General features: G+C 41.8%; 2 protein-coding genes and 1 pseudogene across 9 annotated transcripts in view; all 3 read right to left on the minus strand.

The window, feature by feature from the left end:
* LOC143039346 (cell adhesion molecule Dscam1-like) overlaps positions 1–18,372 on the minus strand; it is a 283,763-nt gene that overhangs the window by 46,251 nt on the left and 219,140 nt on the right. The window lies entirely within an intron of this gene.
* On the minus strand, positions 4,196–5,918 carry LOC143039677 (uncharacterized; annotated as a pseudogene).
* On the minus strand, positions 7,502–8,409 carry LOC143039747 (uncharacterized). Its single transcript, XM_076210008.1, has one exon. It carries the CDS (start codon positions 8,285–8,287, stop codon positions 7,562–7,564), a length of 726 nt encoding a protein of 241 aa, XP_076066123.1. The 5' UTR covers positions 8,288–8,409; the 3' UTR covers positions 7,502–7,561.

The following is an 18,372-nucleotide window of genomic DNA, read 5'->3' on the forward strand; positions in this document are numbered from 1 at the left end:
TCCCTAATTCTTTAATTCCAAGAATCCTCCTAATGGTACACAATAGCCCCATTGCAGGCCACCCAGGCAAAGAAAAATGTCTTGCAAACACCAAACGGGCATACTACTGGCCCAAGATGGCCACCGACATCAACCGTCACATCGAAGACTGCATCACATGTAGCCAACTTCGTGGACCAGACCCGAAACCACTCCAAATTGGAGAAGTACCCCTTCCTTCAGAACCATGGGATACTATGGGCATTGATCTTTTAAAACTACTTCCAAGCCGCCAAGGTTCCCAATACATCCTTACTGCAGTAGATTACTTCTCAAAGTATACAATACTAGTCCCCCTGCCAGACAAATCGGCAGAAACAGTGGCCCAAGCCTTAGTCGACCATGTGTTCTGTAAGTATAACATTCCTCGTCAAATCCTTTCGGATAACGGATCCGAATTCATGAACGCAGTCCTCCAAAACATAGCCAAATTATACCACATCAACAGATTATACGCCACAGCGTATCACCCACAAGGAAACGGACTAGTAGAGAGAACAAACAGAATGATCCTCGAAGTCCTCTGCCCCCTGCAAGAATGCCTTTGTGACACATGGGAAGACTGGCTCCCACAAGTACAAGCCAGCATAAATGGCTCTATAAACTCAGCAACGAAGAACTCCCCTCACTTCGTACTCTTTGGCCAACCCCTCCGTATGCCTTATGACATACTTGAAAAAAACCCTCCCCCCCTCTACACCATAGAAGATTACGCAAAACGCGTAGAACTTGCCATGCACTTGATCCACAAAGAAGTCAAAAAGAACCTAGAACAAGAAAAACAAAAGACAAAAACCAAACAACATAAATACTCTCGATCCTTGTCTCTCACCCCAGGTGATGTTGTCATGCTTAAACAACACAACAGATCTAACAAACTTAAACCAAAGTTCTTCGGCCCCCTGGTAGTAGCAGAAACGCTAAGTAATAACAACTACCACCTTATTGACCCATCAGATGACACCCTCATCACAGCACACGGAGAAAAACTAAAACAAATAAAATCAAACCTCGACGTAACCTCCATCCTAGACAGGCATAGATTCCTACCAAACCAACCTCCACCCACAACCACGAATCCTCAACCCCCCACCTTTCACATGACACTACGCTCCAAGCGCTAACTCACTACACCAGCCCAGATTCTCCCCCCCACCTTAGAGAGCAGGACGTCATGCTCATCTGAGTGGGAAGTGATCACGATCCCTATCCATCAAACCTTTCCCCAACTATATAATCTCTCTTCACTTCCTTCAGGATCGTGCTCACCTGGCTGAATCATACCCAAATCATACCCATAATGAGAAATATCATGAACAAAACAAAACAAAACAAAAAACATCTGGAGATAAGATACCTAACCCCACTCCCCAACTTCCAGGCCAATCCTACCTCTCATCCTCGTAGTAAGCCTCATCGCAGCCCTTTCCGGCACTGAACAACCGAGGATGATTCCAGGAGCGATAGTCGCCCCTGCAGGTCAGGTAATGGTAATCAGAGACACAATAACAGTTAAAATGGAATTTGACATCGCGAGAATACATTCAGATCTAGAGTCAATACGTAAACTAACCAATACCATATCAGACCACTTCCATACTACCTTTAAACACCCCGATCCCATGTCTAACTCCTCAAAATCAAGAGACAACATGTTCGACTTAATCTCCACCAAGCTAAACACATTACTCCTCCAACTCTCCACAATTGAACGGAGTGACATGACATCAACTCATAACTCAGAACTCCACCATGCCTCCTTCAGACATAAAAGAGGACTCATGAACTTCATGGGCTCCCTTTCTAAATCCCTATTTGGCATTGCAACTGAAGAAGATATAACCAATGTTCACCTCACAATAGACAAAATGGCCTCCAAGCTAAATAAGATGGGAAAACTTGTTCTTCTAAACTCCCAAAATTCTAAATACTTAGCAGGATACGTAAACTTACTACTTGACCGTTTCTCCAGACTCCACGAATATTCCCTTAATCAATCCAACCACCTCCACGAACTAGAAATGATCATATACTACATTGAACAAATAAAAACCATAAGCGACCACATAGGTATGGTCAGACACTACTACCATTTACTTACACTCAACATCGTCGATGCAGCCGCCAACAAGGCCACCTCAAACCTCCTCCCCAAAGGCAAACTAAAAACTGCACTCTCCAGCGCCTTAAGAAACCTCCACCTAAAAAGCATTTTCCCCGCCGAACAATTAGACCTATACTACCCTCTCATTGAAACAACACTAGGCACAAATGCAATCTACGCACACATCCCCCTCGACCCACAAAAAAGATTCACAGGTTGGAATATAATACCATTCCCATAAACCTACAATAACTCAACTATCACTCTTGATGTGGAACCCACAACAGTCATCAAATCTGAAGATGGCCAATGGTATTCATATACCTCCTCTTCTGATCTCGCCATTTGCAAATCAACTGTCTCTAAATTCCACATTTGCCCTGCATACCTTTTCAGTTTCTACTGTACCACAGAATTAACCTGTATGAATAAAATTGTAACATTGAACTCCAGCACCCTAGACAGTTGCACATACAAAGAAATCAACCCCAACAAACTCCTTCACGTACACATTAATACAAAATACTTCCTATTCTTCCCACGAACCACACTCGTTTCTGTAATTTGTAAAGAAAACCCCTCATCTTGGCAAAAACCAAATCTGTGGACCTGTCTCAATTCCCGACTCATGCGAAATCTTCTTTGAAAACACAAGATTTCAACCCAACCACCACCACAAGATCCTTCGATATAACCTCACCTCCGTCCTCGACCCCATTGAACCCCTTCCAATACCCCTAAACTCCCCCAAACCTCTTTCCATTTCCTTAAACCCACAGGACTATGTAGCTCTACTAAGCACCACCCAATCAAATATAATTGACACGCTGCAATTCATCACCCCCACACTCCCATCAATCGCTATATCCCTCAGTTCCTTCGCCCTTCTAGTCCTGCTCCTACTCATTTGTAAATTGGTATATGTTTGTGCATTAAAACGCACCGGCTAGAAGACCTGAACCCCATATACATATACCTTAACCATAAGATTATAATCCATACGTAACTTTACGATAATAACCCATCAAAGGATGTTAGAACCTTTCATACATTTGACCTTATTACCACTCCAATTATTCGACTCCCAGAAATGAATCATAACCCAGAAAACTACTTCCCAATATCTTAACTAAAGGGAAGAACCCTTTTACTCCTTGATGACCCAAGAGTGCAACTCACAGAAATGACCCCTTTTATTCACCAGTGACAATAGACAAAATCCAGTCACAGAACTGACACATAATGATCTCCCAGAAAAGAGAGAAGTGTAAAGTGGTGAAACCGAGTGTACAAAAAAAAAAATGAACAATGAGAATGCCATGATACCTATTAAACCACACCCAACAAACAATGACAATTTAACCCCCCCCCTCAACACCTATTAAGGTTCAAAACAGGTATCACGTCATACTCGCCATATCTATATATATGTATATATCTATGTATGAAAATTTAACAAGCCCCCTCGCCGCTCCTTATTCCAGGTGACAGGAGTCACCTCTTGCCGGGAGGGAGGTATTATGTAACCATATTCTCACAGATTACAACACAATGGAAAACTACACAGCAACACACATACGAACATACATACACACGCACCACCAACCTCTTCCTTCACGTGACCAAACCGTGAAGTACCCCTGATTCCTAAGAACACCTTTTACCCATATCCAATATACTATGTAACCTAGATTGATAACCATAATATATTTATAAGCAGAAATAACTAAACATTCTAACCATTGTAAAATAAAATAGTATCCAAGACTTGTATCACTGTAATAAATGTAGTAATATTAGATACCGTGCACCATTCATTATTGCTGATGCAGGAACTTTGCAGATGTACACCACCCGACATAGGCGAGAGCTGTCAGTCTTTGAGGTGGTAGGAAAGCAGACAAGGAAGGTCTGCCAGTGTAATCTTTTTTGTAATAGACTTTTAGAAAGGTCTTGAGATTTTGATTAACCACCCAGAAAGGCTAGAACATTTACAGAATGAGTATAAGAAGAAGCTGAGAGAGGAGTGGGAGGGAGTAAAGGATAGAGTAGAATTACTGAAGTACATGAGACTTACTGTGGGTTAGTTGAGATGTGCTTCTGGTTTTATGAAGCACATCAATTCTGCTGAATGGTAAGCATTCATATGAGATATGCTCCGCCCAGCCAGTCCAACAGTCTTTGAATAATACGAGCACCCACATGATAACCTGGAACTTGATTATTTTGTGATGAAGAGCTTCCCAGTTGGTTATGTGTAAGGGGAGGAGAGGAGGGCATATGAATGCTTACCCTTCAGCAGAATTGATTTGCTTCATAAAACCTGAAGCACATCTCAACTAACCTACGGTAAGTCTCATGTACTTCAGTAATTTTATATAAGCAAATCACAATTCTGCTGAGGGTTCGCAAACATATGAGGTTTTGAAGACATGTGGGTGTCATGCCTCAGAAGTTCTTCGGCAGGTGAAGTTGGGGCTGTTCCATAATTCTTCCATTTCAAATTCAGTGTGCCCAAGCTAATCCAGTACTGTATCTTGGAATGGGTCTCCCTCCTGTACAATTTCCTTGTTGTAGTGTTTGGCAAAGGTCGAATTCTCTTGACCATCCAGCCTTGGACATGATGTGGCGTATAGGTACAGACATGGATCTAGCTTGAGAGGCAGCAGCCGAGCGGACACTGGTTGCTGTGTATTTGGTAGAGTCAATTCCAGAGATAGTAAGTACATGCTTGATCCATCTTGCAATTGTGTCTTGATACTGGTTTGTGCGGTTTGATGAAGCTTATGAGGAGTCTTCCATCCTTCTTCCCTGTCTCGTCTCGGAGGTGTTCCGTTTTTTCCAGATATGTGCTCAAAGTCCTGCACACACACACACTTTCGTCCTTAGTGTAGGGAAAGAACTTCACAGAGTGAATGTTAAATCCAGGGTGACATTGTTTAATGTTGTCCCCTAACCAGACTGAAATAGCTTCTTCCTTTATGCTTATATTCTTGAGTACTAGTAAGTGTAGGGTCTGAACTCTGGCAGCTTGTGTAAGTGCCATCAGCATTACTAGTTTGAGTGTAAGTTCTTTCAGTGGGAGAGACTGTAAGGGTTCCAACTGTTTCAGTTTTGTTAATACAGGTTTGACATCCCAGGTGTCCTTATATCTAGGCATTGAAGGCCTCAGGTTGAAAACTCCCCTCATTAACCTGATGACTAGGGGATGGTTGCCTGCCCTGCATCCGTCCACAACTATCCCCAGCGAGGATAGGGCCCCCCTCGCCGTGTTGATACTGTTGTAACCCACACCTCTGTGGAAAGTTTCTGTTAAGAAGTTTATGACGTCAGTTACAATGGGAGTAGTGGGATTGATGTCCCATCTATGACAAAATTGTGCCCACCTATTGATATGTGATCTGTATTGTTTGCTAGTTCCAGGTTTCCATGATGCCAAGATAAGGTCCGTACCTTTTTCAGATATGCCTCGTTCTCGCAGGCTTTCCCTGAAAGTAGACAGGCCATCAATCTGGTATGGGACATGATGGGATGTTCTTCCGTCGACAGGGGCCACACCAGCACTTTCTTTCTCCTCATTAAGATTCTTGGATCTTCTACGAGCAGCCTGAGTAGTGCTCCCATCCAGGGCTGTGATGTCCAAAATGGAACTATCATCCAACCTCTGGCCCCTTCTGCTCTTAACTTCTGCAGGCATCTAGCGATCAGGGAGAAAGGGGGCAAAATGTAGATGAGACCTAATGTTGCCCAATTAAGGTTGAATGCATCACAATAATTTGATTCTGGGTCTGGCCTCCAGGAGCAAAACTGAGGCACTTGTTTGTTCAACCTAGATGCAAATAGATCAATGTTGGGTGTGCCAAAAATGATGCTTAATTTCTTAAAAATGTTCTCATCCAACTTCCATTCATGTCTGTCATTGAAGTTCCTGGATACTGTATCAGCCAAAGTATTATCACTCCCGGGAATGTAGGAACATGTGATCCAGGCATCATTGTTTAGACACCAGTTCCAAATTTCAGAGGAGACATTGTTACATGCCACCGACTTAGTGCCTCCCATTTCATTGATGTAGTTAACTGCTGTAGTGTTGTCACAAAAAACTTTGATGTGCTTTCCTCTGACCTCATTTGCAAAAGATTTTAATGTAAGGAGCACAGCTATGAGTTCCTGGGTATTAATGTGAAGCTTCTTTTCCTCTGACGTCCATCTTCCATTGACTGACCGATGATTTATGCAGCCACCCCAACCTAAGTCTGAAGCATCTGAGTATAAGACAATTTCAGGAGTTGGGTGAATTATTCGCCTATGTTGGGTCTCAACATGTTTGATCCACCAAGTCAGGTCAGTTTCCATTTCGTCGGTGATCAACATTTTATCCTCAAAGTTCCCATAACTCCTTCACAATGCTGTACTCTTTGCCGATTCAAGGTGACAATAGTTTAACTTTCCAAGTTCCACAGCTGGGAAGGCAGCAACTAGAAGCCCGATCACCCTGGCTACTTCTCTGATTTTGTCACTAGTCTTAGCTATCAGTTGTTTACATCCAAGTAGAATTCTTTCTTTCCTACATATTGGTAAGGTAACAATAATTTTGTCCAAGTCAATGACATTGCCAAGGTATTCGATACTTTTAGTGGGTTCTAGCACAGATTTTGCAACGTTAATACAGAAGCCCATTTTCGTGAGTAATTCAATGGTAGAATTAATGCAATCATAGCATCCAGAAAGAGAAGCACTGCACATGAGAGTGTCATCAATAAAGCTGGTGATGGTAAAGCCTTTTTCTCTTAAAGTAACAAAGATAGGTTTCATGAGTTTGGTAAAAAGTCTGGGTCCTTCTGAGATTCCATTTGGGAGACAGGTGAACTGATAAAGTTTGCCATACCATTGAAAACAAAGGAATTTTTGCTGTTCTTCCGCTATTCTAATAGAGTAGTAGGCATGTTTAAGATCCACAGATGCCATATAGTCCCCTTCATTTATTAGTCTGATAGCTTGTTCAAAGTTCTTCATTTTGAAATGGATATAGGGAATATGGTTGTTTAATTTTTCTAAATTGAGTACCATCCTATAATCTCCATCTTTTTTCTTCTTCAGAAATACAGGGGAAATGATCTGATCTGCCCTTCTCTTTGTTTCTTTTAAAACTTTAAGCTCCAATAATTTCGAAATTTCTTGTGATAGTATCATTTGTTCCGCCAGGCTAAAGTTATATTCCACATTCCCAGAACACAGGGAACCAATATCATTGACATTAATATTCAGGTGACAATGTTTGACTATGTCTAGAATACATGTATCACTAGTGATTTTTTGCCACTCATGCACAAATCTGTGAAGGGAACCTGCCACAAAGTTGGTACTTGCCTGGTTTATTGTCGGGGAGTGCTGCGTCTCCTGCCTTTGGAGTTTTTTTTAATCCAAGGCCTGCCGAGCGTAGTAAGGCCTCTGGTCTCCCCTATGTCCTAGCCTCCGCTGTCCATAGGGTTGAAATCGTGTGTGTCCTTTAAACTGGGTTCTTGTCTTCCCACTTCCAAACTTCCATGCGCCTGGCTTCCAGGATGGAAAGGGGGATTTGGCTGTGATTTTGCTTTTGAGTTTTTCCGCCTCTTCGATTTGTCTTGCGGATTGTGAGAGGTCATCCCCAAACAGAAAGCGTGACATGGGCACTTTGTCAGAGCATAGGTGTGAGTACTTTTGATTTATTTCCCGTTTGATGTTAAAACGGCGAACCAACCTGTTACGGTAGTTGGCATGCCCTAACAGTGCCAGAGCACCATTGATCATGCCCACCTCATGGGCCACCACAGCGTTACCTTCATCCTGGGCCACTTTGTCAAGCACCAAAAGTGACTTGATGATGATGGAAGTTGCCTTAGTTATATCTTTATTGACTTCCTTCATGCGTACGTCTGCTTTTTTAGCGTCCTGTTTTAGTGCCTCCAAAATTTGCATATTGCACTCAACTGGGGATAAAGCAGGGCAATTACCAGGCCTCTTGGTACTCTCGTCCTCCGCAATTTCTTTATAGGTGTCCTCCCTCATGCCGTGGTCAAATATTTGATTGACCATGTCCGCCACATTTTTGGCAACATCTCCGGAGACTTCTTCAACTGGGCCGAAAACCTTAGAGGACTGCATCAAAATACTGCCAATGGGGAAATCTTCATGCAACTCACCTTCTTCACTGCTGCATCCGTCGGAGATAAAACCCGAAAATTTACCTGGAGAGGGCGTAACAGGCCCTGCTTCCTTCCTGGTTGAACTAGTGCCCGGTCTGGCATCGTTGTGGGTTTCCTGCCTCTGCGAAACATCTTGCCGCCTCTCCGCTTTTAGTTGATCCATATCACTCCTCAGTTCAGAGATGGCTTGCAGTACTGTGTGCCAAGGGGCTGAGGAGTCGTCATGTTCTTGGAAAGCAGTACGTGACATGGAGCTGTCGGGGGGCGGGGGAGGGGGGTTGCCATGTCTTCTAGACTTCGATGCATAGCGCCAACGCAAGTATTTCTATCCCGATGGGAAGTACTGTTGCTTGACCTGCTTGATTTATGCTTGTATTTGCGAGAATGTTGGCTTGCTTCTCCTCCGTGAGAGGAGGCGCCCGACTTCCTGCTTGTATGGGTATGTGTTTCGTCGGAAGACGACATGGCGGTTGTGACCGACGGAGTCGTATGCACGTTGTCGTAATTACCTGATAATCTAGTGAGTTTCGTTAAAACTCAAAATGAGAGCGTCGTAAATGCTTATTAGATGATAAAATGAGCGTCGTAAACGCTGATTAGATGATAAAATGAGCGTCGTAAACGCTTATTAGATGATAAAATAAGCGTCGTAAACGCTATTATCATATTGCAAATTGAGCGTCGTAAACACTCGAATGCCAGGTCAAGCACTAGTAAGCAGGGATATGGTTGAAATATACGTGCGACAAAGTAAACAATCTTTACGACCGTTCAGCACGGCAGCGCGTAAGCAACTGTTGGACCGGCTAGGCGGAGCATATCTCATATGTTTGCAAACCCTCAGCAGAATTGTGATTTGCTGATAAATCTAGGAGTGGAGGAATGGGGATGGTTCAAGGAGGGAGTCATAAGGTGTGCAAAGATGGTGTGTGGAACAAGGAGGGTGGGAGGAAATATAAGGAAAGGTAGTGAGTGGTGGGATGAGGAAGCAAAGAAATGTGTAGAAGAGAAGAAGCAGGCATTCATAGATTGGCTACAAATTAGGACAAGGGAATCGTATGAGAGGTACAAAGTAAAGAAAAGGGAAGTTAAACATAAGATAAAGGGAGAGCAGATGTGAAATGGGACAAAATTTTGAAAGTAATAAAAAGATGTTTTGGAAGGAAATTAAAAGAGAAAGAGGAGGCAAATCAAGTAGAGAAGAAAAGGTAAAAGGTGCAGATGGAGAGATGATAATGGAAGAGAAGGCAGTGAAAGGAAGGTGGGCAGAGTATTTTAGGGAGTTGCTAAATGTGAAGGAGGATATGGAGGGAAAGGTAGTTGCAGTGGAAAGCACTAAGAAAATGAGAGTGATGAGTGAGGAAAATGGAGAAGAAATAGGGAAGGATGAAGTGAAAGCAGCTGTTAGGATGATGAGAGCAGGTAAGGCACCTGGGTTGGATGGATGCCATGCAGAATGTCTGAAGAAAGGAGGTACAGTTATGGTGGACTGGCTGATAAGGTTATTTAATGTTTGTTTAAGAGAGGGTAGAGTGCTGGAGGACTGGAGGAGTGCCTGTATAGTTCCTCTTTACAAAGGAAAGGGGGACAAGTGTGAGTGTAGTAGTTTGAGTGTAGTTGGGAAGCATATGGGAGGGTCTTGATTGAGAGGATTAGGAGAGGAACAAAGGGAATAATTGGTGAGGAACGGTGTGGGTTTAGGACAGGTAGGGGTTGTGTAGATCAGATTTTTGTGGTAAGACAAATATGTGAGAAAACTATAGGAAAAGCTAAGGATGTTTTTTGCGCTTTATGGATCTGGAAAAGGCTTAAAACAGGGTAGACAGGAAGGCATTGTGGGAGGTACTGCAGATATATGGGATAGGAGAAAAACTGTTAAGAGCAGTCAAGAGTTTTTATGAGAGTAGTAGAGTTTGTGTTAGGATTAAAAATGGAGAGAGTGAATGGTTTGAGGTAAAGGTGGGACTTTATCAGGGATGTGTTATGTCGCCCTGGCTGTTCAATCTTTACATGGATGGGGTGGTGCAAGAGGTGAATGCAAGGGTAGTGGGTCAGGGGTTGGAGATGATCAAAGAAAATGGGGAATAGTGGGAGGTGAGCCAGTTGTTGTTTGCTGATGACACTGCTTGTAACAGGATCAGAGGAGGGATTGAGGAAGTGACAGAGTTTGAGGTGTGTGAAAGAAGGAAGCTCTTCTACAACCTTCTTTGCTTCCTCATCCCATCACTCACTACTGTAACTGTCACCAACCATGCACGTGATCCACATACATGCAACATGGGACTTGTTTTGAGCAAGATTTGCATCTTGCAGACTTCACATGTTTCCCTATTGCAAAGCACAAAGTAAGACAAGAGGATGTCGCCACATGAAGATTCCTAATGTCACCAAACAGATCCATTTGAACCCCCTTCTTATAGCCTACCCCAATTACATTACCCGTAAGCTAAGATACACACACCAAGTCTAACCACACCCACCAACCACATGGCTAACCCCTATATATGAAAGTAACACTTGTGCCAATAATTATTAACTAACATGTGTCACATACGACAACCCACTAACCCCCTTTATTATTGGACGTCTATGCCACCGAGACCTCTAGAGCTGGTCAGGTCAAGAGCCTACCAGACACCAGAGCTGGTTAGGTCAAGAGCCTGCCAGATGCCAGAGCTGGCCAGGTCAAGAGCCTGCCAGACACAGATCTGCCCAGGTCACGAACATGGCAGAAGGCAGACACCTACTCAGGTGAGAGCCCAAGGTCAAGGCCTGGCACTTAGAATATTATGGTCAAAGGACTTAATTGTAGCCTGTTATAGTTAACCAGATCATATTGTTAATAAAGAAGAAATCACCACCAAGGTATTTCCCGCCCACACTAAGTCCCCCCACATGTAGCTCCCCAAACCAGTTACATAAGTGGCCGCAGCAGTGCTGCCATGCCCTGAATAGAAGCGTTGTACTGTAAACAAAGCGGTTACACTACCCTTCTATTTCTTCCTTGTTCCACACACCATCTTTGCACACCTTGTGATGCCTTCCTTGAACCATCCCCATTCCTCCTGCACTCCTAGTCTACTCTATCCTTTACTACCTCCTATTCCTCTCTCAGCTTCTTATTGTACTCCTTTTCTTTCTCATTTAAGCAGTTTACTTTAAGCACCTCTCTACCTTCTGTCCTTTTCCTCTTTCTCCATCTATTCTCCACTCTCAACTTACCTTCCACCAAAAAATTATCTGATATTCCCCCACTCTCTCCCCTTAGAACATGTACATCCTTAACTCTTCCTACTATTCTCCTGGTTACCACTATATAGTCCATTAATGCCCTATCTACCACCCTTCCATCCACCACCCTCTCCCATGTGTACTTATGCTTGACTTTCTTCCTAAACACTGTATTTGCTATCACCAACTCTCTTTCTAGACACATTTCTACCATCAATTTTCCACTATGATTCTTTCCTGGAACTCCACATTTCCCAACCACTCCGTCTATTGGATCATTTCTTACCCTAGCATTTAGGTCTTCCAATACCACTACATCGACATTTCTCCCTAAACCCAGTATGCACTCATTTAAATATATCCAAAAAGCCTCCCTTTCCTCTACACTCCTCACTACCAGACCCATATGCGCTTACGAAAAACCCACATCTCCCTTCCAAGTTTTACCTTTAGCCACAGTAACCTTAAAAAAAAAAAAAAAAAAAAAAAAAAAAAAAAAAAAAAAAAAAAAAAAAAAAAAAAAAAAAAAAAAAAAAAAAAAAAACAAAAATCATTCCACTCCATCACACGTTTACCTATCTCTTCACTTACTAGTATAGCCACCCCTTCTCTCCCTCACCTTCTCTTCACTCCTGAGACCCTTCCAACTACATTCCCAAACTCAAACCCGCCCCTCTTTTTTCAACCTAGTTTCACTCATTGCCAACACATCCATCTTTCTTTTCACAAACATACTGCCTATCTCTTCCCTTTTACTTTAATCTGTACCACATCCATGCACATTAAAAGACCCAAACCTTAGGGTTCTGGTTGGAAAAGTCCTCCCAGACCTTCTTATGCCTTTACTTTTTCTAGGAATGTCCCTTGTGGGGCTACAGGGAGAAGGATGCTTAGCCCTATCCCCAGCCCGTTTTTGTTGCCTTTTATGACTCAAGTGGGAAGACTTGGTGGCAGTATTCTTTTTCCCTACCACAGGGTTTGGCAAAATAAGAAAATGAGTATTCAAAGTGGTACAGGACAGTAACAAGAGTGGGAAGACAGCAATGGAGGGACAGTCACAGTACAATTAAGTATCATAATTTCTCTATGAATGGAGATTTCCTCTACCAGACAATATGATGATTGGAAATTGAGGATATAGATTAAGGTGGAGCTATACATGAATTTGAGTCTAGGTATGTTAGAAAATTAGAAAATAGGAGACAGAACCCAGCAAGCCTTGCTCCTTTCCTGCATACTACAATTATGTAAGTACACACACACACATCGGTCGAAGTGACATTGAGTGTTGGAACTCCAGGAAAAATTAAGTTTCGTCGATCTCAACAACAAGAGAGTACCTTTGTTGTATTAGTAGGGAAGGGGAAAGCTCGTGGTGTAGTGGGAAGGTGAAGAAAAAGGAGAAAGGGATTACTGAGGAAAATGGAAGGAAATGAGGAAGGGGATGAATGGGCCCTGGACATTAGAAGGGGTGTCAACAAAAGGTGTGCAGAACACACAGACGAGGTAGAACAGGGAAGGTGTCAAAAACAAAATACAGATAATAGCAGCTCAGTGGAAAGAGAAGATAACTGTAGTTATGGATTTAATGAGGGAGGAGATGACAATCTCCCCGACTAGTAAGTCTAGAGCAGGAAAAAAAAAAGAAAAAAAAAAAAAAAAAAAAAAAAAACGAAGCATGGAAGGTTAGGTTTAACCAATAAACACTAGTTACACAAAGAGTTGATAAACTGGAAGAACTAGAGAAGGAGAATCAAAACCTAACTAAAGAAATACAATTAAAAAGACAGTTAAAAGAAGTAAAAGATAAGAATGAGGAATTAAAGAAGAAGAATAAAGAGAATAAAGAGTCAATAGCAAAAGAAGCACAGGATTGGAGAAAAGTCCAAGAGAACAACAAAATTGTATTTAGAGATATAGTGACACAACAGATGAAAGAACAAACTAAGGACAGTTATTAAAGTGATGAGAGAGAAGGAGAATATAGTAAGAGACTTAGTGGACAAAAAGGAATGTATAATTATATTAGGGATGGAAGAGAAGCATAATCCAAATAGGACCAAAAGAGTAAAAGAGAAGGAAAAGGTAAAGAGCATATTAGTAGTTCAAAAGGATGAACAAGAAACAGGGAAAGAAATTGAAGAAATATATAGAAAATGGAAATACAATATAGATAAGACCAGACCAATTAAGGTTAAATTCAGGTCACAAACGACAGCAGAAAATATTTGAGCAAAAACAGGGAAATTAGCAAACAGTGATCAATATAAACAGGTATGGATATAAAGAGAAATGAATAAAGAGGAAAGAGGATGAGAAAACAAAAAGATTAGAAGCTAAGGAAAAAAACAAGAAAAGAACAGTCAGAGAGAAATTCTATTGGAGAGTAGTGAATATGAAAGTGAGGAAATGGTTCATAGTAGAGAAAAATGGAAAGGAAACAGAAAACATGATGGAAGTAGCAGAAAATAGAAAATGTCTTACACAAACATAGATGGCTTAATAACAGGCTTGATCGAAGTCAGTGATTTTTCATATACATATTTTCATATACCAAGGCTTTTTCCCCCTTCCAAGGGAGGTAGCCAAAAAGGGAAAGGCATAAAAACACTCCCACCCATTTCATCCCTAAATACCCTCCACACCTCTCCCACCCTTCCTCTCATCTGAGCACCTCCTGGATGACGGGTCATCCCTGCACCCTGCCCACCGCCCTGGGTCAGAAGCAGTGTCGCAAGACACAGTACATCCACAGCAAGGCCGCTTCATTTAATCGGCGACCCCCCCTCTCCGTCCCCCTTTGCAAATAAGGCGAGGACGGGGAGAAATCCCTTCGGGCTGCGTCAAAATTTACTCACACATACTACCCCACCCCCACCCCCCCGCCCATTCCTCCTCATGCAGTCACAACATCATCCATATACAACCATTCTCCACTCACCTCTGTCTTCCGTCCTCTCCCTTCCTCAACAGACATTCCCCTTTTCCCCAAAGCCCCCTTCACCCCATCCATCCACCTCATCCTAGGACGTCCCCTCATGTTCACTCCCTCCACATCTGCCTTCCATACCTCTTTTACTAGTCTTTCTTCACTCATTCTTTCCATGTGTCCAAACCATCCTAATATTCTTTCATCAACCCTATCTCCCAAATCCTTTTTTACCCCTGTTCTCCTCCTCACCTCCTCATTTCTCACTCTATCCAGCCTAGTAACCCCCACCATACTTCTCAGACACCTCATCTCAAACACATTCAAACTCCTTCTCTTCTTCTCTTATGTTCCACGTTTCTGCCCCATACAGTGCTGTTGGCACAATCACTCCTTCATACAGTCTCCTCTTCGCATCCATTCCCAAATGTCTATTCCTCATTACACTCTTTAAACCACCAAGGCATTTACTCGCTTCTCTCAATCTACATTCTACCTCCACCTTCACTCCACCTTTTCCTGCTACACTTGCACCCAAGTATCTAAAACTATCCACTTCCTCCAGTCGCTCTCCCTTAATGTTCACTTCCAGTCTACTGCCACTTTCACCCCTTGTACATCTCATCACCTTACTTTTACCCACATTTATCTTTAGCTTTCTTCTATCACATACTCTCCCAAACTCTGCCACCAGCTTCCTCAATCCCTCCTCTGACCCTGCCACAAGCGCAGTGTCGTCCGCAAACAACAGCTGGCTCACCTCCCACTTTTCTCCATTTTCTTTAACCATCTCCAATCCCTGACTCACTACCCTAGCATTCACCTCTCGCACCACTCCATCCATGTATAAGTTGAACAGCCAGGGCGACATAACGCATCCACACCCATCTCTGCTCTATCCTTTACTCCCTCCCACTCCTCCTTCAGCTTCTTTTCGTACTCCTTCTCCTTTTCCTTTTCATTCAAGGAGTTCACTCTAAGAACCTCCCTACCTTTTGTCCCTTTCCTCCTTCTCCATCTATCCTCCACTCTCAGCTTACCTTCCACCAGAAAATGATCTGATATTCCCTCACTCTCTCCCCTTAGCACATGTACATCCTTAACTCTTCCTATCATAATCCTATTTACCACTACATAATCCATTAGCGCTCTATCTACCACCCTTCCCTCCACCACCCTCTCCCATGTGTACTTATGCTTGACTTTCTTCCGAAACACTGTATTTGCTATCATCAACTCTCTTTCTAGACACATTTCCACCATCAACTATCCACTACGATTCTTTCCTGGAACTCCACACTTCCCAACCACTCCATCGATTGGACCATTTCCCACCCTAGCATTAAGGTCTCCCAGTACTATTACATTGACATTTCTTCCTAAACCCTCAGTGATTACCTGAAGGAAAAAGAATCGGACATAATGGGAATTGTAGAGACAAAATTAAAAGGTCCACTACCACGCAACAGCATAGGGCATGGTGCATATAATTATTGGATTAGAAACAGAGGTAAAAGAAGGGGGTGGAGTTATGTTCCTGACTAAGAAGGATATAAATGTGAGGAATGTCACATATGGAAAGAATAGAGTAGAGATGATTATGATGGAAGAGGACAGGGATGGGAAGAGCAGGAAGTTTATAGTAAATTATGTGCCTCCTAAAATGGCTTTGTGGGAAGAGAGAGAACAAAACAAATGTTAGAAGACACAAGGGTAACACTAGGATAATGGAAGATGGAGGAATAGTTATAATGTGTGACTTTAACTGTAAAGAAATCTGCTGGGAAGAGATGACAGTGAAGGGTGGAGATGACCTATGGGGAAATGTACTACTTGATATGACTATAGAACATACAATGATGCAATGGATACAAGACAATACTAGGTATAGAATTGAGGAAGAACCATCAAGACTGGACCTAATAATCACATCAGAACCTGAAATAGTGGCCAAGATTGAATATAAGACACCAATAATTAAAAGTGACCACATATTGGTTGAACTTGAACTAAATGAGGAAAAAATACATGAAAAGAAATGAGCAATATAGAAAAGGAAAATTGAGGTATAGAAAAACAAATTTTGATAAAATAAGAGAATTCTTTCAAAAAGCTGACTGGGAAAGGATACACAAGGAGGAAACAATAGTAGAATTGGAATATTTTGACAAAAATTTATAAAGGAGTGGAAAAGTATGTTCCAAGACAAAAACAAGAGAAAGGATATGTAAAGTGTTGGTACAACAAAAGATGTAGGGAGTTAAAAGACAAAAGGGATAAAGCTTAGATGAAATGAAAAAGACAAAAAATGTGAAAAATGGAAAATATATACTAGTTATAGAAATCAATATGTACAAGTGTGCAGAGAAGAAAAGAGAAAATATGAAAAAGATGTCATAGAAAAATGTAAAGATCAACCAAAACTATTTTACAGATTTGTAAACAACAAACTGAAAAACAAACAAGAACTAGAGAAACTACGACAAGGAGGAGTTGAATACACAGAGGAAATAGAGATGGCAGAAATTATGAACAAGCTTTTTAAATCTGTGTTTACGAGGGAGAACATACAACCTAGACATATCGAGTGGGAGGAGAAAGTCCCTCCTATGAAAGAGAGAGAAGTAACAAGGAAAGAAATAATGAATCACTTGAGTAACCTTGATGTCAGAAAATTGCATGGACCAGATGAAATGGCAAACTGGATTTTGAGACAATGCAGGAATGAACTAACAGACAAAATATATAGTCTAATAAGCAGTTCATTGAAAGAAGGAAAAGTTCCAGAAGATTGGAAAAGAGCAAATATAGTGCCAATATATAAAGGGGGAAACAAGGAAGACCCTACTAACTATAGACCGGTCTCTCTTACAAGTACGATAGCTAAAATTTGTGAAAGAATGATCAAAATTAGATGGGTAAGGCATTTGGAAAAAAACAATGTACTAAATCCAAGGCAATTTGGATTTAGACAAGACGATCATGCGTCACAAACTTAATGTGTTTCTATTCAAGGGTAATAGATGTAATACTAGAGAGATGGATGGGCTGATTATGCATTTCTAGACCTGAAAAAAGTTTTTGATAAGGTGACATATGAAATTGCTAAAGAAATTAGAAACTAAAGGAGGAATACAGGGCAAACTGCTGAAGTGGATGGAAGACTTCTTGCATAAAAGAAAAATGAGTGGTGATAAGAGACAAACACTAATTGGGATGAAGTGATTAGTGGAGTTCCACAAGGAACAGTTCTGGCCCCAATAATGTTTGCTATATATATTAATGATATGGATAAAGGAATTGAAAGTTATATGAGCTTATGGAACTATTTGTGTATCAGGGTGCAAACAACACTTGACACCCAATAACTAATCCTTTTGATAGAACACAAAAGTACAGTACATGACACTCCTTTAAAAAAATAATGCAGCAGAGAAAAAGAAAATAACACCTTTGCTCTGTCAGTGCTCAGTCATGATTGAGAAGCAAAGCGCTGGTGCTAGTATATGGCAACCGCCTCATGTTATATACCTAGCAGAATTTTAACAAAAATAAACATGTTATATGTAGGTATAAAACATTTAATGAATCACTATTAAAAAAATCAATCAATGGAATTATGTTTTTATACATACATACATACATATACCAAGGCTTTTTCCCCCTTCCAAGGGAGGTAGCCAAAAAGGGAAAGGCATAAAAACACTCCCACCCATTTCATCCCTAAATACACTCCACACCCCTCCCACCCTTCCTCTCATCTGAGCACCTCCTGGATGACGGGTCATCCCTGCACCCTGCCCACCGCCCTGGGTCAGAAGCAGTGTCGCAAGACACAGTACATCCACAGCAAGGCCGCTTCATTTAATCGGCGACCCCCCCTC

Source organism: Oratosquilla oratoria, chromosome 1 (genome assembly GCF_046742065.1).
Source record: "Oratosquilla oratoria isolate Oo_2021 chromosome 1, ASM4674206v1, whole genome shotgun sequence".
Taxonomy (NCBI): Eukaryota; Metazoa; Arthropoda; class Malacostraca; order Stomatopoda; family Squillidae; genus Oratosquilla; species Oratosquilla oratoria.

Excerpts from the sequence above, each read along its gene's own strand:
- LOC143039747 (XM_076210008.1), bottom strand. The coding sequence starts at position 8,287 with ATGCAGTCCTCTAAGGTTTTCGGCCCAGTTGAAGAAGTCTCCGGAGAT.